Source organism: Trichoplusia ni, chromosome 4 (genome assembly GCF_003590095.1).
Source record: "Trichoplusia ni isolate ovarian cell line Hi5 chromosome 4, tn1, whole genome shotgun sequence".
Lineage (NCBI taxonomy): Eukaryota > Metazoa > Arthropoda > Insecta > Lepidoptera > Noctuidae > Trichoplusia > Trichoplusia ni.
The window spans coordinates 19,798,831-19,813,966 of NC_039481.1; the positions used below are offsets into that span (position 1 = coordinate 19,798,831).

Sequence of the window (15,136 nt, forward strand, 5' to 3'; positions counted from 1 at the left end):
AATCCGCATGAGGAATTACATATGAAACGATGCAACTCTGCAGCGATATATAATTCAAGATACAAAGGCGTTCGAAAGAGCAACATCTCTCTAGTACACATTGCTATAAGATTTTCATCATGGCTTCGCAGGCTTCCGAATTACGCGGTATGTTACGTGCCTGAAATGTTGTAAAATTGCGCATGCTCAGAATAAATATTATAATCAATCCCAAGTGTCAAAAAGAATGAGCAGGCTAGTTAATAAAATCTATTCCGTTTTCTTAAAGTTTTCGACGAAGTGTAGTTTACGAATTATCCATAGACTCTACTTCTACAAATCGTAATTCAGGCTCACGAGGTTATCAAAAGCAAACAAAAAACCTATCGTAATATTTATTTATTTACAGAAATTCAAGGCTTACATGACAATGACCTACAGATGGTTACATAGCTATAGGGTAATTATTTTCAAAATGAAATAATCTTCGTACTTTTATCTCCACGGATAATTTCTGTGAATTCTGTCCTCTGCACAGTTACAAGTCGCATTACACACGCCTTGTCTGCACACGTCTTGCGTTATACTCACAAGATCTGCACAGTTTGAATAGAAGTCCATTTTAGAGCAGGAGTTAGTGCACAGAGTCCCAGATAAGCAGTGATCAGGACATTCTGCACACGGCTGACCGATTTTGTAGGGGTAATGCGTTATGCTGTGGTAGTTGCCGCTAAAACAAAAGAAATTGATGATCTCAATGGAATAAAAAAAAAGTGAATTTCTGTTCCCTTCTTATGGTCAAAGCACTATTTGCAGGACCTACATTTTTACATGCTTTTCGAAACACGACAGCAAATAACATTCAAAAAGTTGGTGAGTGCCATGATATCGAACTCAGGATCTTTGACTTGACAGTCCTGCGGTCTTATCACTAATCTATCAGAGCTAAAACTGTACTTAGTGCCTAAACTACCGTTTGTATTTCAATAGAGCCCGAGCTATTACTAATACGTATAATCTCACAATGAAGTGTTGACGAAAAAAACGCAAAATACAGTACTTGGTTTATTTTACGACATGTTTTATATTTTTCATTTGATTCCTTCATTCATTCATTGTTCTTCGTTCTACTCGTACGTCATATCAAGATAAGTAGAAAGTTTGTTGAAACCAAGAAAAAAATAAACCGCACCGAGTAAGCGAAACATTATGTTAGTGAAATTGTAGTACCCTATCTGAATATGGTAGACCAAAGTTATTTATGATATATTTTTATGAAATCTTATCAAGCTTGAGCAAAGACAAAACTATGGTAGCAACGTATCCTTAAGGCAACACCCTGTTGAGGTTAAGGTCCCAACTTAGTGCCTTGCAAAACAATCTTATCAAGCAAGCATCAAGAGAGGGCTGGATCTGAACTCTATTAAACGAAGGAGGGAAATTGTCTTACTGTTATTTATGAGACTACAAGACACAAGAGAATACTTAATTAAAACATACAAAAGAATAGCTTACCCTGGACAATAATGGCACACGTAATTATAGAACTGTCCCCAAGGGCCTCCCTTGCAGTGCGCCACCCCACAGCCGACCTTATGGCTGGTGGCCCACACCATCTGAGTGTAGTGGCCAATATGCTTCAGGTTGTACCTAGGATCTCCATACGTGAAGTTTCGATATTCAAGGAACCATGTCTTAATAGCGAAGAACCTGGAAAATGAAAGAAAAAAAAAGATCGAATATAGAGAATAAAAATACAAAGGAGGCAACAACAAAAATACAAAAAGTACTAAAACCAACGTCTGAATAGATTTTTACACAAAAAACTGTTTGTTAATGTTCAACACATCGTCTTATACAAAAAAACCTAACCTAGCTGTATTCGCTATTAGCATAAGAATCTCAATAAAACAATAAAAATAACTTGCAATCGTGGTTGCAAAGCTAATGACTAACAGACTAACGTAAATAACTTAATTTTCTTCTCAACTAACACAGATTAAATTGTTGAGTATTATTATAGAATTGTACTTGATTGGTTTAGCAAGCCAAAGGGCAATTCCTTTATCTATTACAGATAATTGCCTGTTCACGAATTCACCATTATGGAAACGAGGTGAGGTAAAAAGACAATCGTGAATAGGAACATCGTAACAAGGAAATAAAACGATTAAAAAAAAAACATGATCATGATGGCGGCAATTGTAATTCATCTTCTTCAATTTGTATAATTAAAGTGCGTGTTTAGGTCGAAACCTTGCCGTTGTTTGGTAATTTAATTAATCTAGCTACGCTGTTACATGGATTTTTTTTTATACAGAAATCTCCAAGGAAGCCCGGAAGATTATCTTCAGGAAAAGTGGGAGGCTACAGCTTTGTACTTCTTGTTTGTTCGAACTTTCAGATCTTAGGGTGAGAAGCTATCTTGCTACTATGCCTTCTTGGACGTGAGCCTTGGGCAGACGGACAGACAGCGGAGCCTTATAATAGAAACAGTCTTATTTGACCGAGTAGATGCAGAATCCTAGAATAAAGCCAAAATCGCCTTCTTTTAAATACTTTGGCTGAATCGTGAATATTTAAAATTTTCTTTGTTTGATTGTAGGTACTTAAAAAGTTGGAACCAATTCCCGATACAAACTATCCTAATTTTTTCGTAACTGAAATTGTGTCTTTTTAATTAGATTTTGTGTAAAATTAATCGTTTTACACTGAAACTAATTCAATCAAAGCTCAACGACTTAAAGATTAAAGTAAATTATGACTACCACTTTAGTACAAGAATAATACCTACACGTGAAAGTATTAATCTTTAAGTCGGGCATAATTAAAGAAATATATACCTATATTTAAATTTAATTATTACTAGAAAAAAGGAATATACAGGACATGTTCAATGGTCGCTAATTTGAAACTAACTAAATTAGCGACCATTGACCGTATTCACATAAGTCACTAAGTTGACATATTTAACCGTCATACCGTCTTCAACGGAGGAGCTCGTGGTTAAGCTACAACTGTGTAAGTTGATCGATCACAGGTTTAGCTGCGCGTCCAACGATGGGTGACTATTTGAGAGCTTTTTAAGAGCGATTTAAGAGTTCCGCAATGTTTCGGAATGTAAGCTAAATTGTGGGTCCCGTCTTTCATTTGTTAAACTAGAAAGTTTGGCAACCATCTTACTAAGGGGTAGTTTTTCATTGCCCAAGTAACGTGGCTGAGGAGGTCAGATAGGCAATGGTAACACTATTACTTAGCTGCATTTGGTAAGACTGGAAGCCGACCCCAACAAAGTTGGGATAAGGCTAGTATGATGCGGTCTTCCATTGTCAATTGAAATATAGAAGAAAACAAACATTTTTATAACAGAACGTCACAAAGTTTCTGTGTGAATAGTCTTTCTATTACGATATTATTACGATGTTAAGTTAGTCAATAATGTAGGCAAGGATCATACGAAAGGAACAATTTGGTGAGACTCTACCTACCCTGAAATTGCTAAAACAAAATGTTGAACATTTTAAATTGTTATACAAGACTGACTCCGAAAAATAATCTTAATTATAGTGTCGTGAATAATATCAGCGGTCATCAAAAACCTTTTAAATCATCTAACGACCTTTATACAAAAATTGTAAACAAAAGACCTCGACTTTATGACTGGATTTTAAGAAAAGTTAACGAATAGACAGAATGATTTTTTTTTGTCTTAAGAGCAAAAAAATCACTCTAGCATGTACCTGTAGTATTTTCTCCCCTAAAATTCTCTTTTTAAAAGTCCTACCTACAATGTATCTTGATGGCTCTTCTTCACGGGAATTACATTTAAGAAATTCGCAACTAGAGTCATTTAATCATTCAATGTTTTGGAAATGCCAATGAATGTAAAATTGGCATATTTATAAGACTTACCAATGGCTGGTCAGGTGATCCTGACAAATAAACGTGAGTAAACTTTTAAATCAAACAATGACTTACCAAGGTGTTTTCTGCGCAGCCACAAAAAGGTTTTGCCCGCAGGTGCCGAGGTGTGGAACGTTATTTTCTCTAACATCGTTGTGCGTCAGAAACATGCACTTCTCGGCGTATGCCTGCGCTTGACGGGCAGCGCCTGCATGCCATGTCTAAACAAAACGCATTTACTTATCATTTACCTATCATGAAGTGACGTTTGTAATGATGGTATATCGACGACATCAAGTTTCGTAAGCATACGTAATTAAAACTATCGTTTTAATTATGTATCACGTACGTACGAATGTTATTATTAGATGAATATTATTTTAATTAAATAATGAGAAAGATAGGAGTAAATCAATTTAAAACTTCATTTAATAGGAATTCTGTAATTGTTTACAACGTAGGTTGTTGATTATATTGCTATAATTGAAAACTATTTTTTTATTTGAACGGTCATTGACTTATCGGCACAGGAACGGTTTTCTTTCTAAATTTCAATAAATAATTTAAGACATGTCAAACCAAGCAATGCCAAAAGCAGTCCTGAAGATTTGATCATGATAAATAATAAGAGTTTTAATGGACATCAAAATGAAAATGTATTTTTCGGGAGCTAATTAACACACTGTTAATATATTTTTTTACAACAAGACAATGTGGGAAAAAGATAAGGTTTTGTGCATCATCTCTACAAAAAACTTTATTTTTTAATTTGTTATGGTTTGTAAGTAAACAATACAGGGTGCGTTTCTTTTAAAATTGTATAACAAGTTGCTATTTATACTTTATGGCAAATTCCAGTAGGCACTACAATCAAATATCTACTAGGAGCCTACCTGTCTCAAAGAGTCTTACTCCAAGAAGGTTTGCGCATGGATAAACTATTGCAAAAAACTGTCAAACAGCTGTTTATACCAACAGCTGACATACCAACTCGAGTTTTGAATTCCGGTGATAGTAAACAGTTTTCACTTGCTATAAACGATGACTTAGTTAGGTCCTAATTGCCTATTTTTTTAAAGTTGCCGGTGTCCTCAACAATCTATCGCAATGTGTCTGGCGATTTCACATTATCCTTCCCCATCACTCTACCCGGCAATGACAGGGCCGCCGTAAGTTGCTTAAAGATGCCTTCAAATTGCGGCAATACACGTTTTAGCAACCATTCAATTTTTACAGGAAACTTGAAGAAGTTTATAAGCTGATAGTTGCCTTTAGTTACTTCATGTACTAAGTCCCTTGGAGGTGATGGTAGGCCCTTCGTACACAAATTATACAAAAACAAAAGAACACTTACCATTAATAACATGTTTGCAGCAGTTGGACGAACTTTAGTTCTGAAGAAATTGTGGTATAGAACTATTTTTCTTCGGACCACCGACCTTTGGGGGTGAAGAGCATTTTCAGGTATAAAATGTGGCGGGAACATCTCTGAAACACACAAAATACGTAAACAGCTTTAGTTCCAGTTATACCTGTACCAAAAGACGCAGGGTTTGGGTAAATCAGTAGGACTTTTATTTAGGACTAGCCGTTACAAGCGACTTTTTCCACGTAATTTTGAAAATATAAGTTAATAATTTACAAAATGGGATCAATAGTTTCTGATTTCACTCATCTTATCCCCGTTTTTTTTGTAGTTTAGCTTAGTTTATTCATGATAGTTCGGTTACTTCAATTGGGGACTTGATCAGAATAGTAAGTACAAACTACTAATGGAACTGTTTAGCTTCAAGAAAAAGTACACTAAGAAATAAAACTAAAGTAGAGCTGCCAATACTACTACAGTTTCAGACACTCAAGCTATCCTGTTCAGAGTTTCGACATTTGTTATTCAATTTCTAATTTAAATCTGAAAATAAGTGCAAAAATAAGGTCCAAAAAATTTACTTACGTTTATTACTCCATTGATGTGAGGGTTCGTATTCAAACGATGAATTTAATAAGACCAGGATCAGGACCCACAGTATACCACGTAAGTACATGCTATAAACGAAATAAGTTATGGTTTATATTTTAATACAGCTGCAAACATACACAACAACACAGCCGCTGAAACTAACGCAACATTTTATCTAAATCAATTAACCGTGAATTTCATTACACAAATACTAACGTATTTGAAACATTAACGGTCATATTATTTCGTATTTAGTTGCTATTAATTACACATATTAGTAAAGTCAATAGGTTTGTAAAACAGTGACAATTTAGTTTTAGATTTAGTCAGCAATTGAGTTTTGTAGCGCAAACAGTATTTGCGCCGACGTGCATCAGAATCAATTTGCAAATAAAATGTATATTACACAAGTTATGAAGACTTTTCAATTAACATTTACTTATTTGATCACAATATTTTGCATTATGTATATTTTGGTAGCTATTATAAATTCATCTCTATGGTACCAAACTTTAAATACGACTTAAAAATAAATAAACTTTTATTTCTTTATTTATAGCTACATCGCACCATATTATTATGCACTTTTAAATTCAAAATTTCCTGTATTTCAATCCAACCGTTGACATATTGTATAGTTGTTATTATTTACCGTAAACGAGTAGACTCTATAGAATGAATCAGTAAACAACCAAGCCTTAATTTAAGTTTAATTAAGATTACAACCCATGACAAATGGTCAGCAGAATTGGAAATAAATAAATGATTTATGACTCGAATACACGCATTCGATACTTACTTTTTTAACAGATTTATTAATGCACTTTTTATGAGGATTGTTTCGTAAAATGTCGTCTACACCACACTCTGACGGTCGATCACACAAGACTGCTTCCCCAAGCGAAGTTTACAGAAAACATTCTCACGACGACTAGGTACGCTTGATTACAATCTCTTGAGAATTTGATGATTTAATAAATGTGTGCCAATCACAGCCGCGCTACGCGAACGCTTCAATTGAAATAACCATGCCTAGTCTATACCGAACGAAGAACTACAAATGATCCTTGATAAACGTTTCGCAGCTACCTAATACAAAAAATAACTGACAAGGCATGCACGATTGCAGACTGTGTTCAACAGAGTTATTTTGATTAAATATTTACATGTTATTTAATATAAACATTAATTACTTACTGTAGTATGATGCCGGTCGCGAAAATATGAAATCAGGAAAGTTATTTTGCTTATTACTTGTTACAATATTATTTATTATTTACCACTCTGTTATCATACTTAGATAAGTTATCTTAAAAATATTTTTCATGCATGGGGCTATTCAAGTCATTACTATTTTAATGAAAGTAACAAAATGCGATTTTGGTTAAGATATTTTTATAGTTCGATCTACAAGTATTATCGTATCTTTGTAACATAACATGATTTCTCGAAAACTCGGCTGCTAGATTGAATATGTAAACACACATCAACAAGTTTTTTTGCAGTTGCTTTAATTATTAACTTTGAATACCTATCAATTACATTTTTAATTATTTATATATTTTAACACGGCAAAATCATTAGGCTTGCTACATGATTAACATTTAAATTGTAAACACTTGTCTAGATTAGAACAGTCAAGGTAATTCCAAGAGACTGAAAACCCATTGTTAGGTATCCATTACAATTAATTACTATAACAAAGGTTTTAATTACAGTCCTTTTATGCATTTGAATAGGCATTTTAATAAAAATAAAAAAAAGGTCCGTCAAAGAGATAACATAAAAAATGAAACACCTGCGTTCTTTCTTCAAATACTTTATATCAATGTATAGAATTAAAAAAAAGCAGTGCCTCATTATAAGGATGCTATAATTTGTAAAGTTTTGTAGCCCTATTTGTTCTATTTTTAAATCACTGTTTAACTGTAAATTATGGGTGAAGGATATGTATAAGTAGATTGTTTTTTAAGTTTACCAGGCAGACATAAGACCAACGTGAATAAATTAATTTTCTTACGAGAAACGAGAAACGAGAGCCATTCTATAAACCATCTATACTTCTAGCTCCACATAATTATTATGCAAGAGATGGGTGGTGACCTTTGGCCAGCAGTGGGATCTAAAACAGGCTACATAAAAAAAAAACTACAATGAACTAAAAATGACTGTTTTGTCGTAAGCGTAGCCAATTATATACATAATCTTTCTTAACAAATTTAACATTGATATTGAAGAGTAGCGGAACCCTGAAAACTACTGTTACTGTATTGGTCTTTTCAATTCGAGTGTTGTTAGCACGCTTCCTAAATATAGCTAAACAAAACATACTCTTTTGAAGCTACGGAAGTTCGAACATAATCATTACTGAGAATAATTCGAAGTGACCTTTTGATTATCATTATAAATTTGTATGTAAGTATGAGGTTTTGTTTCTTGTTTCCGGTGTATTAAAGGGATAATGTAATTAAACTTTAATTGAAATTAAGGTTATTTAAAGTAACAGTATAATTAAATTTCAAATCACAAGTTCAGATTTTGGACACAACATTTAAAATTGAGGAATTTTAGGAAAGCTTGGTTTGCTGACCCAATTATAAGGGTAGGCAATGGAATCTTTCTCAATTATTAAAAACAAACGCAGAAATTTAAACCGTTATAGAAAACAATCAAAATGCATGGCGCCAGATTCATAGAGTCAAGTTTCGTGTAGGTTTGTGCAGTTCTGAGCATTGACCTTAATTGGTTCCTAACACTAAATTGATTTCTTGATTGTTAGAATAAACTCTTGTATCTGTAGCACATCCACTATCAACGTGGAATAGGTATTTATATTCATATTCACGTCATATCTCAAAACGTATTGAGCCGAACTTTAACGCTCGTTAGTCTCTACTTTTGGTTACAAAACTTTAGACAATAACAGATTGGAGACAACGACTTGTCAGAACATGTTGAAATGGTGAGATTTGTACTGATTGTTACCATAAAGCCTCATTTAGGCACATCTTATAGTGAAATTGTTGCAGCTATGGCAGAAATGCTGCTATACACAGTGCAGTGTATCACTTCGAGGAGAAGTTAAGCTTCTAGGAAATCTAAATGCGGTAGAAAGGGTGGATCCTATACCCCAGCAGTGTCTGCGTTGAAATAATGCTCACCCTACTTAGATTCATTATTTACAAGTTTAAAGGAGAACAGACTTCCTTTTGTATGGTGTTACGAGCTTGCAAAAAATGGCACACTTTTATATCCCTCGTAGCCTATGATTGCGCTGTATAGAGACATGTTGAATGTTTTGTTTTGTTTAATGGCAAGCTTTGGGCGCACATTCCAAGCATTAAATAAAAACATGACAAATTCATTGTTAATACAAAATAATAACTGTGCTACACGCTACATTAAGGTTAAATGAATCTATGAGGCAGAAACGAAACGAATCAAGTACATATGTTAAATTTGTTTATATAATATTAAATGTTACGGATGCCGTCAACAAGTGAAAGCATGTTATTAAAATATATATATGCCATACTATTATAAGCCCGCTCTTTCCTCTTCTATTTATTTCGTGGCTCTTTGGTATATTATGTAGCACAAATAAGCGTTCCTTTATTGTTAAAAGTACACATGTAGTATAAAATTATATTTAAATTGGCGTCTACTTTTGCAGTTTTCGCTCAAATATAATATTAGTTAGGTACAACTATTATTGAAGAGTTAATTAGGTACCTACGTTTTGGTTAATTTTGTCAGATTTACTAGCAGAAAATTAAAATAGTCTGACTTTTGTCAGCGGCTACACCCGCTACAAGTCGAAAAAGAACCCACGGAAACATAAAATCGGGATAAAAACTACCGTAGGTATTAGTAAATCCAAGTTATAAAACTATATATATTTTTCTAGTGTCTTTTTTGTGAAACAGTTACAAACATCCATCCATCAAAACAAACTGTTAAGTTTATAATATTTTTTGATTTGTCTTTATTGTCGTTGTTGTTTTTGTCCAAATCATTTTGATATTTAAGTATCCCAATTTTTTTAATATCTGTTGAACGAAAATTCCGACCATTAAGACATAGGTACGTAAGACGCCAGTGGATACCCACTCATACCTATATCAGTTCAACAATACGGGCACACAATCATTACAAACAATTGAAATCATTAAAAGCTAGTTCAAATTCTACAATTTGCTAATGGGTCAACAAGCAAAATAGCAAGCCTGATATTAAATTAAAGTTGAGGTTGCTAAATTAAATAGGTCAGATAAAATATAGCTTTGAACGGTTGTTTAAAAGTCCCTAGGTCATCATTTTAATAACTTCGACATTGGCGGGCCGTTATCTTGGAAGCTTAATTGATGCGTCGATGACCGGTGGATGTATTGTGATTACTTTTAATAAAACAGGCATAGAATCAATTTAATAAACATCAATAAAGCATTTACTTATTGCGCAGGACCAAAGCATTTTTTTGATGGAAAATAGAACTTACTTGGTTCTTAAATCAAGAACAGAATATTCAGCGTATTTAAATTTTATTGCAAGAAAATTAATATTAAAAATTAACAAAATCAAATTCTCTGTCTAACTTGAGAGTCAGAACTAAAGTTTCTGTGTCTGTGTCCCAGCTTGCTTTCGAACAGTCAGGATCAATTCCATGCGGTAAAGGCAGTTTCAGGGAATATTGTGAGGAGTCCACAGTCACACTGGTTTTATCCACGTTTAGATCAACATTTTCCTTTTTATCTCCTGGCATCTTTACTCGCACTATGAGATTCTCGCAACTGGCTGAACCGGGTGTTTTTGGCCCAATCTACAAAAAAGTATTCAAAATAAATTGGTAGTTGGAGGAAGTAGGTAGATCCTTAAACAGCACGTACAAGTTTCATAGATAAATATCTAATAATAATAATTATTGTTGCTGTTTTTTTTTTTTTGTAAAATATATTATGAACATGAAAGCCCATTGTATTTAATAGGTTTTGTATCTCGACATCTAATTCACGTCAGGTTTGCTATTGTGTGTCTAGATTATGTAATTAGATATCTACATTTAAGATACATCAAGGTGACCATAAACATGCAATTTGTATGTGATATAATATTCTGTACTTATATGTAAATACACGTGTCTCCCCTATATACATTCTTCTTCACTACGATATGGCTGAGTGGAACAGCTTACTCAGTTCTCTATGGGCTTAGAGGAGACCATAAAATCTTTCTAGGTCAGAACCCTTCCTAAGTAGGAAGCTGAGAGGAGAGGTATGTAGAAGTTCTGGGAAATGGAATGTACGGATTCTTAAAAAATATCCCGATATTGGATCCGTGGAGTGGATCCGTTGACAGACCCAAATGTTAATGTAAAACCTACCTGAAGATACACATCTTCAGCTGATACGGACTGTTGGTAGTTCATGGTATATTCTGGACATTTTCTGTCGCCTAATCCAACGCCGACGTGACCGACACTGTCCAACTCTTTCGCCACCTGTTCCTCATATTCTTCAATTGTTTTTGGAGGATTCTTTTCTTCCGCTACTGCTACTTTATCCCTGTTTGAAGTTATATCAAAACCTGAAAATAGGTTGGTTGCTACTGGTAAGAGAATACATTTTTTTTTCATGTTTAGTTCCTTTATTTACTTAGATGTTCAATTCTAAGCATGCGGAACTAAACCTTGGAATAGTTGCTTGAAACTTGTAATTACAATAAGATAATGGTATTTCTTGTGTAATTTTAGATGGATATCTATTCCTACATCAAACGTTTGATTGTTTTCAGCTTAGGAACTCAGTACCTTAGGAAGCCTTTACTCTATTTTATTAAATCCAAATTTTCCACCGCTAAGGAACTTACAAAACACCTTAAAAAGGCAACACGAATAATTTATTTGTTAGGTACCTAACTATGTTAATAATACCAAGAGACTATATACAATATATCTACCGGTAGACGGCAGGTCTTCTCCTTGTAAAACTTCTGGTTCCGGTGGTCTCAATAACTGCACGAGTTGGTTCATAGTTGCGGGGGTAAACTCCATTTTTATCGAGATCTTTTATAAAATACTCCTTAAACAGAATCGGAATAATGTTAAGATGGTAAATATAGCGATAAATACTGGAATAAAATCACAAACAAGAAAAAATACCTTTCAAATTAATATTTTGGTTTCGTTTAATCAATGAATCGCAGTTGCTACGATACTGATTACAGAATATACGAAAATGATTTAATTTAAAGGAGTTTGTTGCTATAGCGACGTGCAGACAAAAACTATATTGATTTTAAACTCTCATTTTCAATGCCAATACAGCAAACCGAATGTCTTAAAGATTCCTGAGCCCCAATTTCCGCTATTTACAATAGGCGATGAATAAATGGAAATAACATTAGCAAATTAATATCATTTTGCCATAATTGGCAATGAAGTACGGTGCGGATCGCTCAGGCTCAAAAAAAAGAAATGAAAAAGAAAAATGCTTAAGAAAATCAGAACAGTTTCATTTTAATCCTATATCCATTCATCGGGCATTGTAAATATCGGAATTGGGGCCCTGGTTGCATAATCGCCTTAGAGTTCATTGACCTCGACTTGATTTGGTGTAAATATCAGCTTGGAATAAATATTAACTAGAAGTTAAATTCTGATTTTAAAAGATAAAGGCTGGGTATTAACCCTTAATTGGGACTTAAGTATCTGCCAATTTAAACGAACCAAACGAGCCTTAACTCTGTTAAGATATGTAATGTCTGTATAGGTCTGTAATGTATGTTGTTTTTAGTAGATTAATCTCATATAATCTTCATTACGTATCTATTATCACAATTTCAGTATAAGGTCACTTCTTTAGTTATAGCCTTAATAATATACATGTGAAATCTCACCTGAACCAGAAATAGAGAAGTAGGTCATATGAAACTTATTTTACGAAAAAAAAAAATTTACAAATTCAAAAATCTCTCCTCTTTTGTAACAGATATCCTATATTACTCATTTGGTACTGGTTTATAAATATGGTCATATCCCTAAACAAACTATACACAGCCTCTATGGGAAAGAAACACCCAATACTATGAGAATGGAAACAATAACTCTAGTTTTATTTTGAGAACAGATGTCATTCAACTATGACCAATGTTGTTTTACGATTTTGTTCCTAAACAAAGTTTTTTGGATCAAATTCAAATAAGACTAATAACATTTAGTTAGATTTTATTATAATATTAAGGTTAATGCAGAATTAAACATCTAATGCATCACAATTACAAAATAATTTGAAACATTTGAAGAAGTTATTTAGGGGAAGCCATCATCATCTTCTTCAGCCATTTCCTTAGCCAGCTCTAGGTCCTGCTGTTCTCTTTCACGCCTCTCCTCAGCACTTTCAAGCTCCTTTCCATATGACTTTGGTGGATATCTCATAGCTTTTACGCTCTGGTTGTGTAAATCCAGGCAGAAGGAGATACGTTGGTGGAAGGCCAGTTGTGGCTCCCTTGTGCAGTAGAGGTCAGAGCTCTCCTTGTTACTCATGTAGCCCTTTTCAGGGTCAAGGGTAGCCTCAATAACTCCATCACGAATAGCTTTAGCTACAATAAATTCTGCATCCTCAGCAGAGTCCAACCCCAATTTCCTGGCAATATCCTTTGGTGAGATGCGTGAGTATGACAAACCAATGGAACGGATAGCAGTTTTTATTACATTCTGTCTCAGACGAAGAATCAATGTGAATGTATGATCACTGCGGAACTGGGGCCCAAAGTTCTCAAGCACTTCTCCAAATCTTTGCAAGTTACCAAGCCTGACAGCTTGGGTGAGTTGGAAATAGGGTGCCAGAGCTTTCCTTAGAGGGGCTTGTCTGAAAATGGCTCTTTCAGGAATATCACCCAAGAGCAACTCCACAACAATAGCCAGCTTCTGCACAGTTTGGCGGAAGCCAACTGCAGCAGTCTGTGGTGCCTTCCTTAATGCTTGTACCAAATGTTTATGAGCATCACTGTACTCCAAGCGGGCAGCCTTTATTCTTCCAAGGTAATACAAAAACCTTGCCCACTCATTATTACTTGCATTTTCAGGGAAGACTGATTTGCTGACAAGCTTGTCAGCTTGATCATATAATGAGTAGTGCAGATAGTTACGCAAAAGGCAGTTGATTAGTACAGCTTGTCCTTCATAATCATTGCGAAGAGTAGAAGTTCGCAGGCGAGCATGAAGTAGCCCTCTAATAAGATCCAACTTATTTGTCAATTCAAACACTCTTGAATGGTAAAAATAGCATTTAGCAGCAATTAAATCAAGAGTTCTTCTGTTTTGAGCCAATACTTTGTTCATTAGTTGCTGAGAACACTCAGCTGCCTCTTCCAATCTATTGGTGTCAAGCAAACGCAACAACACCAAGAGATGCAAGTACACATCAACTTCTGGTACTGGTTGTTTTGGTGCACTCCTAGAGCGCGGAGGCTCGATTTCCACGGCACCAGGTAGAGGGTTTTCGACAAACACCAGTAGTGCTTCTTTATCAGCGCTTGTTGGATAGAGTTGATTGAAAATAGCACGTAAAACATTGCCATTTAACTTCCTTCTGGTGCTTGGAAGAGACCTTAAAACACGCATAGCAAACCTCGGCTCTTTGGATGTTACAGCCTTATCAATTTGTCTTACATGTTCTCTCAAATCTTGAACAGCAAGCACGTCTGCATCTTTCTTCACCTCAGGGGTTTCAGCATCACTCGCAGCAGCAGGGCTTTCCACATTTTTCATTTCAACATCTTCCGCAGGAGCCATGTTTAGACACGGTTTCTTATAGTTTATTCAATAAACAACAAGCAATAGTAATCTTTGAGGAACAGATCTTTTGGAATTAATGATTGTGATATTTTTCGTTCCTTTTGTCAAAAAATGCCGAGTAACTATGAAGCGTTCCACACCAGGCACTTATGGATTGTAGAATGTTTTCTTTTAGCTATCTCTTTCACTCAAAGGAAAATCTGATCATGCCGCTCTTTTACTCGTGTTCTCCTCAAATTTTACGCATGTTTATTTTATGGCTATACTCCGAATGGAACAACTTTAAAAAGTAAGTATGTCGTTCGGATACTTTCTTGGAACTAAATAAAATTAACTACTCCTCCCCGGAACTAAAATATCCTTTAAATATTCAAATTCACATGATAATATGAGTAAGAAAAAACTATTGCTGTCACGTTATAAACAGTGTAGTACTATTTTATTTCATTCATCCCTATCATTATCTCTAATAAATGGAAAGAAAATGTTTAGAAAATATATTT

At 34.5% G+C, this 15,136-nt stretch overlaps 3 protein-coding genes across 3 annotated transcripts; all 3 read right to left on the bottom strand.

Moving 5' to 3' along the window:
* Positions 1 to 362: 362 nt before the first annotated feature.
* Positions 363 to 7,055, bottom strand: LOC113493511 (cysteine-rich venom protein TEL1-like). Its single transcript, XM_026871518.1, has 6 exons — positions 6,639 to 7,055; positions 5,834 to 5,925; positions 5,237 to 5,370; positions 3,958 to 4,103; positions 1,495 to 1,689; positions 363 to 709 (listed from the first exon to the last, which is right to left on the bottom strand). The coding sequence occupies exons 2-6, from the start codon at positions 5,922 to 5,924 to the stop codon at positions 475 to 477; spliced, it is 801 nt and encodes a 266-aa protein (XP_026727319.1). The 5' UTR covers position 5,925; positions 6,639 to 7,055; the 3' UTR covers positions 363 to 474.
* Positions 7,056 to 10,363: 3,308 nt separating this feature from the next.
* On the bottom strand, positions 10,364 to 12,199 carry LOC113493513 (protein PIH1D3). The gene is made up of 4 exons (XM_026871521.1): positions 11,997 to 12,199; positions 11,795 to 11,916; positions 11,220 to 11,422; positions 10,364 to 10,658 (listed from the first exon to the last, which is right to left on the bottom strand). The coding sequence occupies exons 2-4, from the start codon at positions 11,886 to 11,888 to the stop codon at positions 10,401 to 10,403; spliced, it is 555 nt and encodes a 184-aa protein (XP_026727322.1). The 5' UTR covers positions 11,889 to 11,916; positions 11,997 to 12,199; the 3' UTR covers positions 10,364 to 10,400.
* Positions 12,200 to 13,044: 845 nt separating this feature from the next.
* Positions 13,045 to 14,787, bottom strand: LOC113493512 (probable 26S proteasome non-ATPase regulatory subunit 3). The gene has a single exon (XM_026871519.1). The coding sequence runs from the start codon at positions 14,628 to 14,630 to the stop codon at positions 13,146 to 13,148; it is 1,485 nt and encodes a 494-aa protein (XP_026727320.1). The 5' UTR covers positions 14,631 to 14,787; the 3' UTR covers positions 13,045 to 13,145.
* Positions 14,788 to 15,136: the final 349 nt, after the last annotated feature.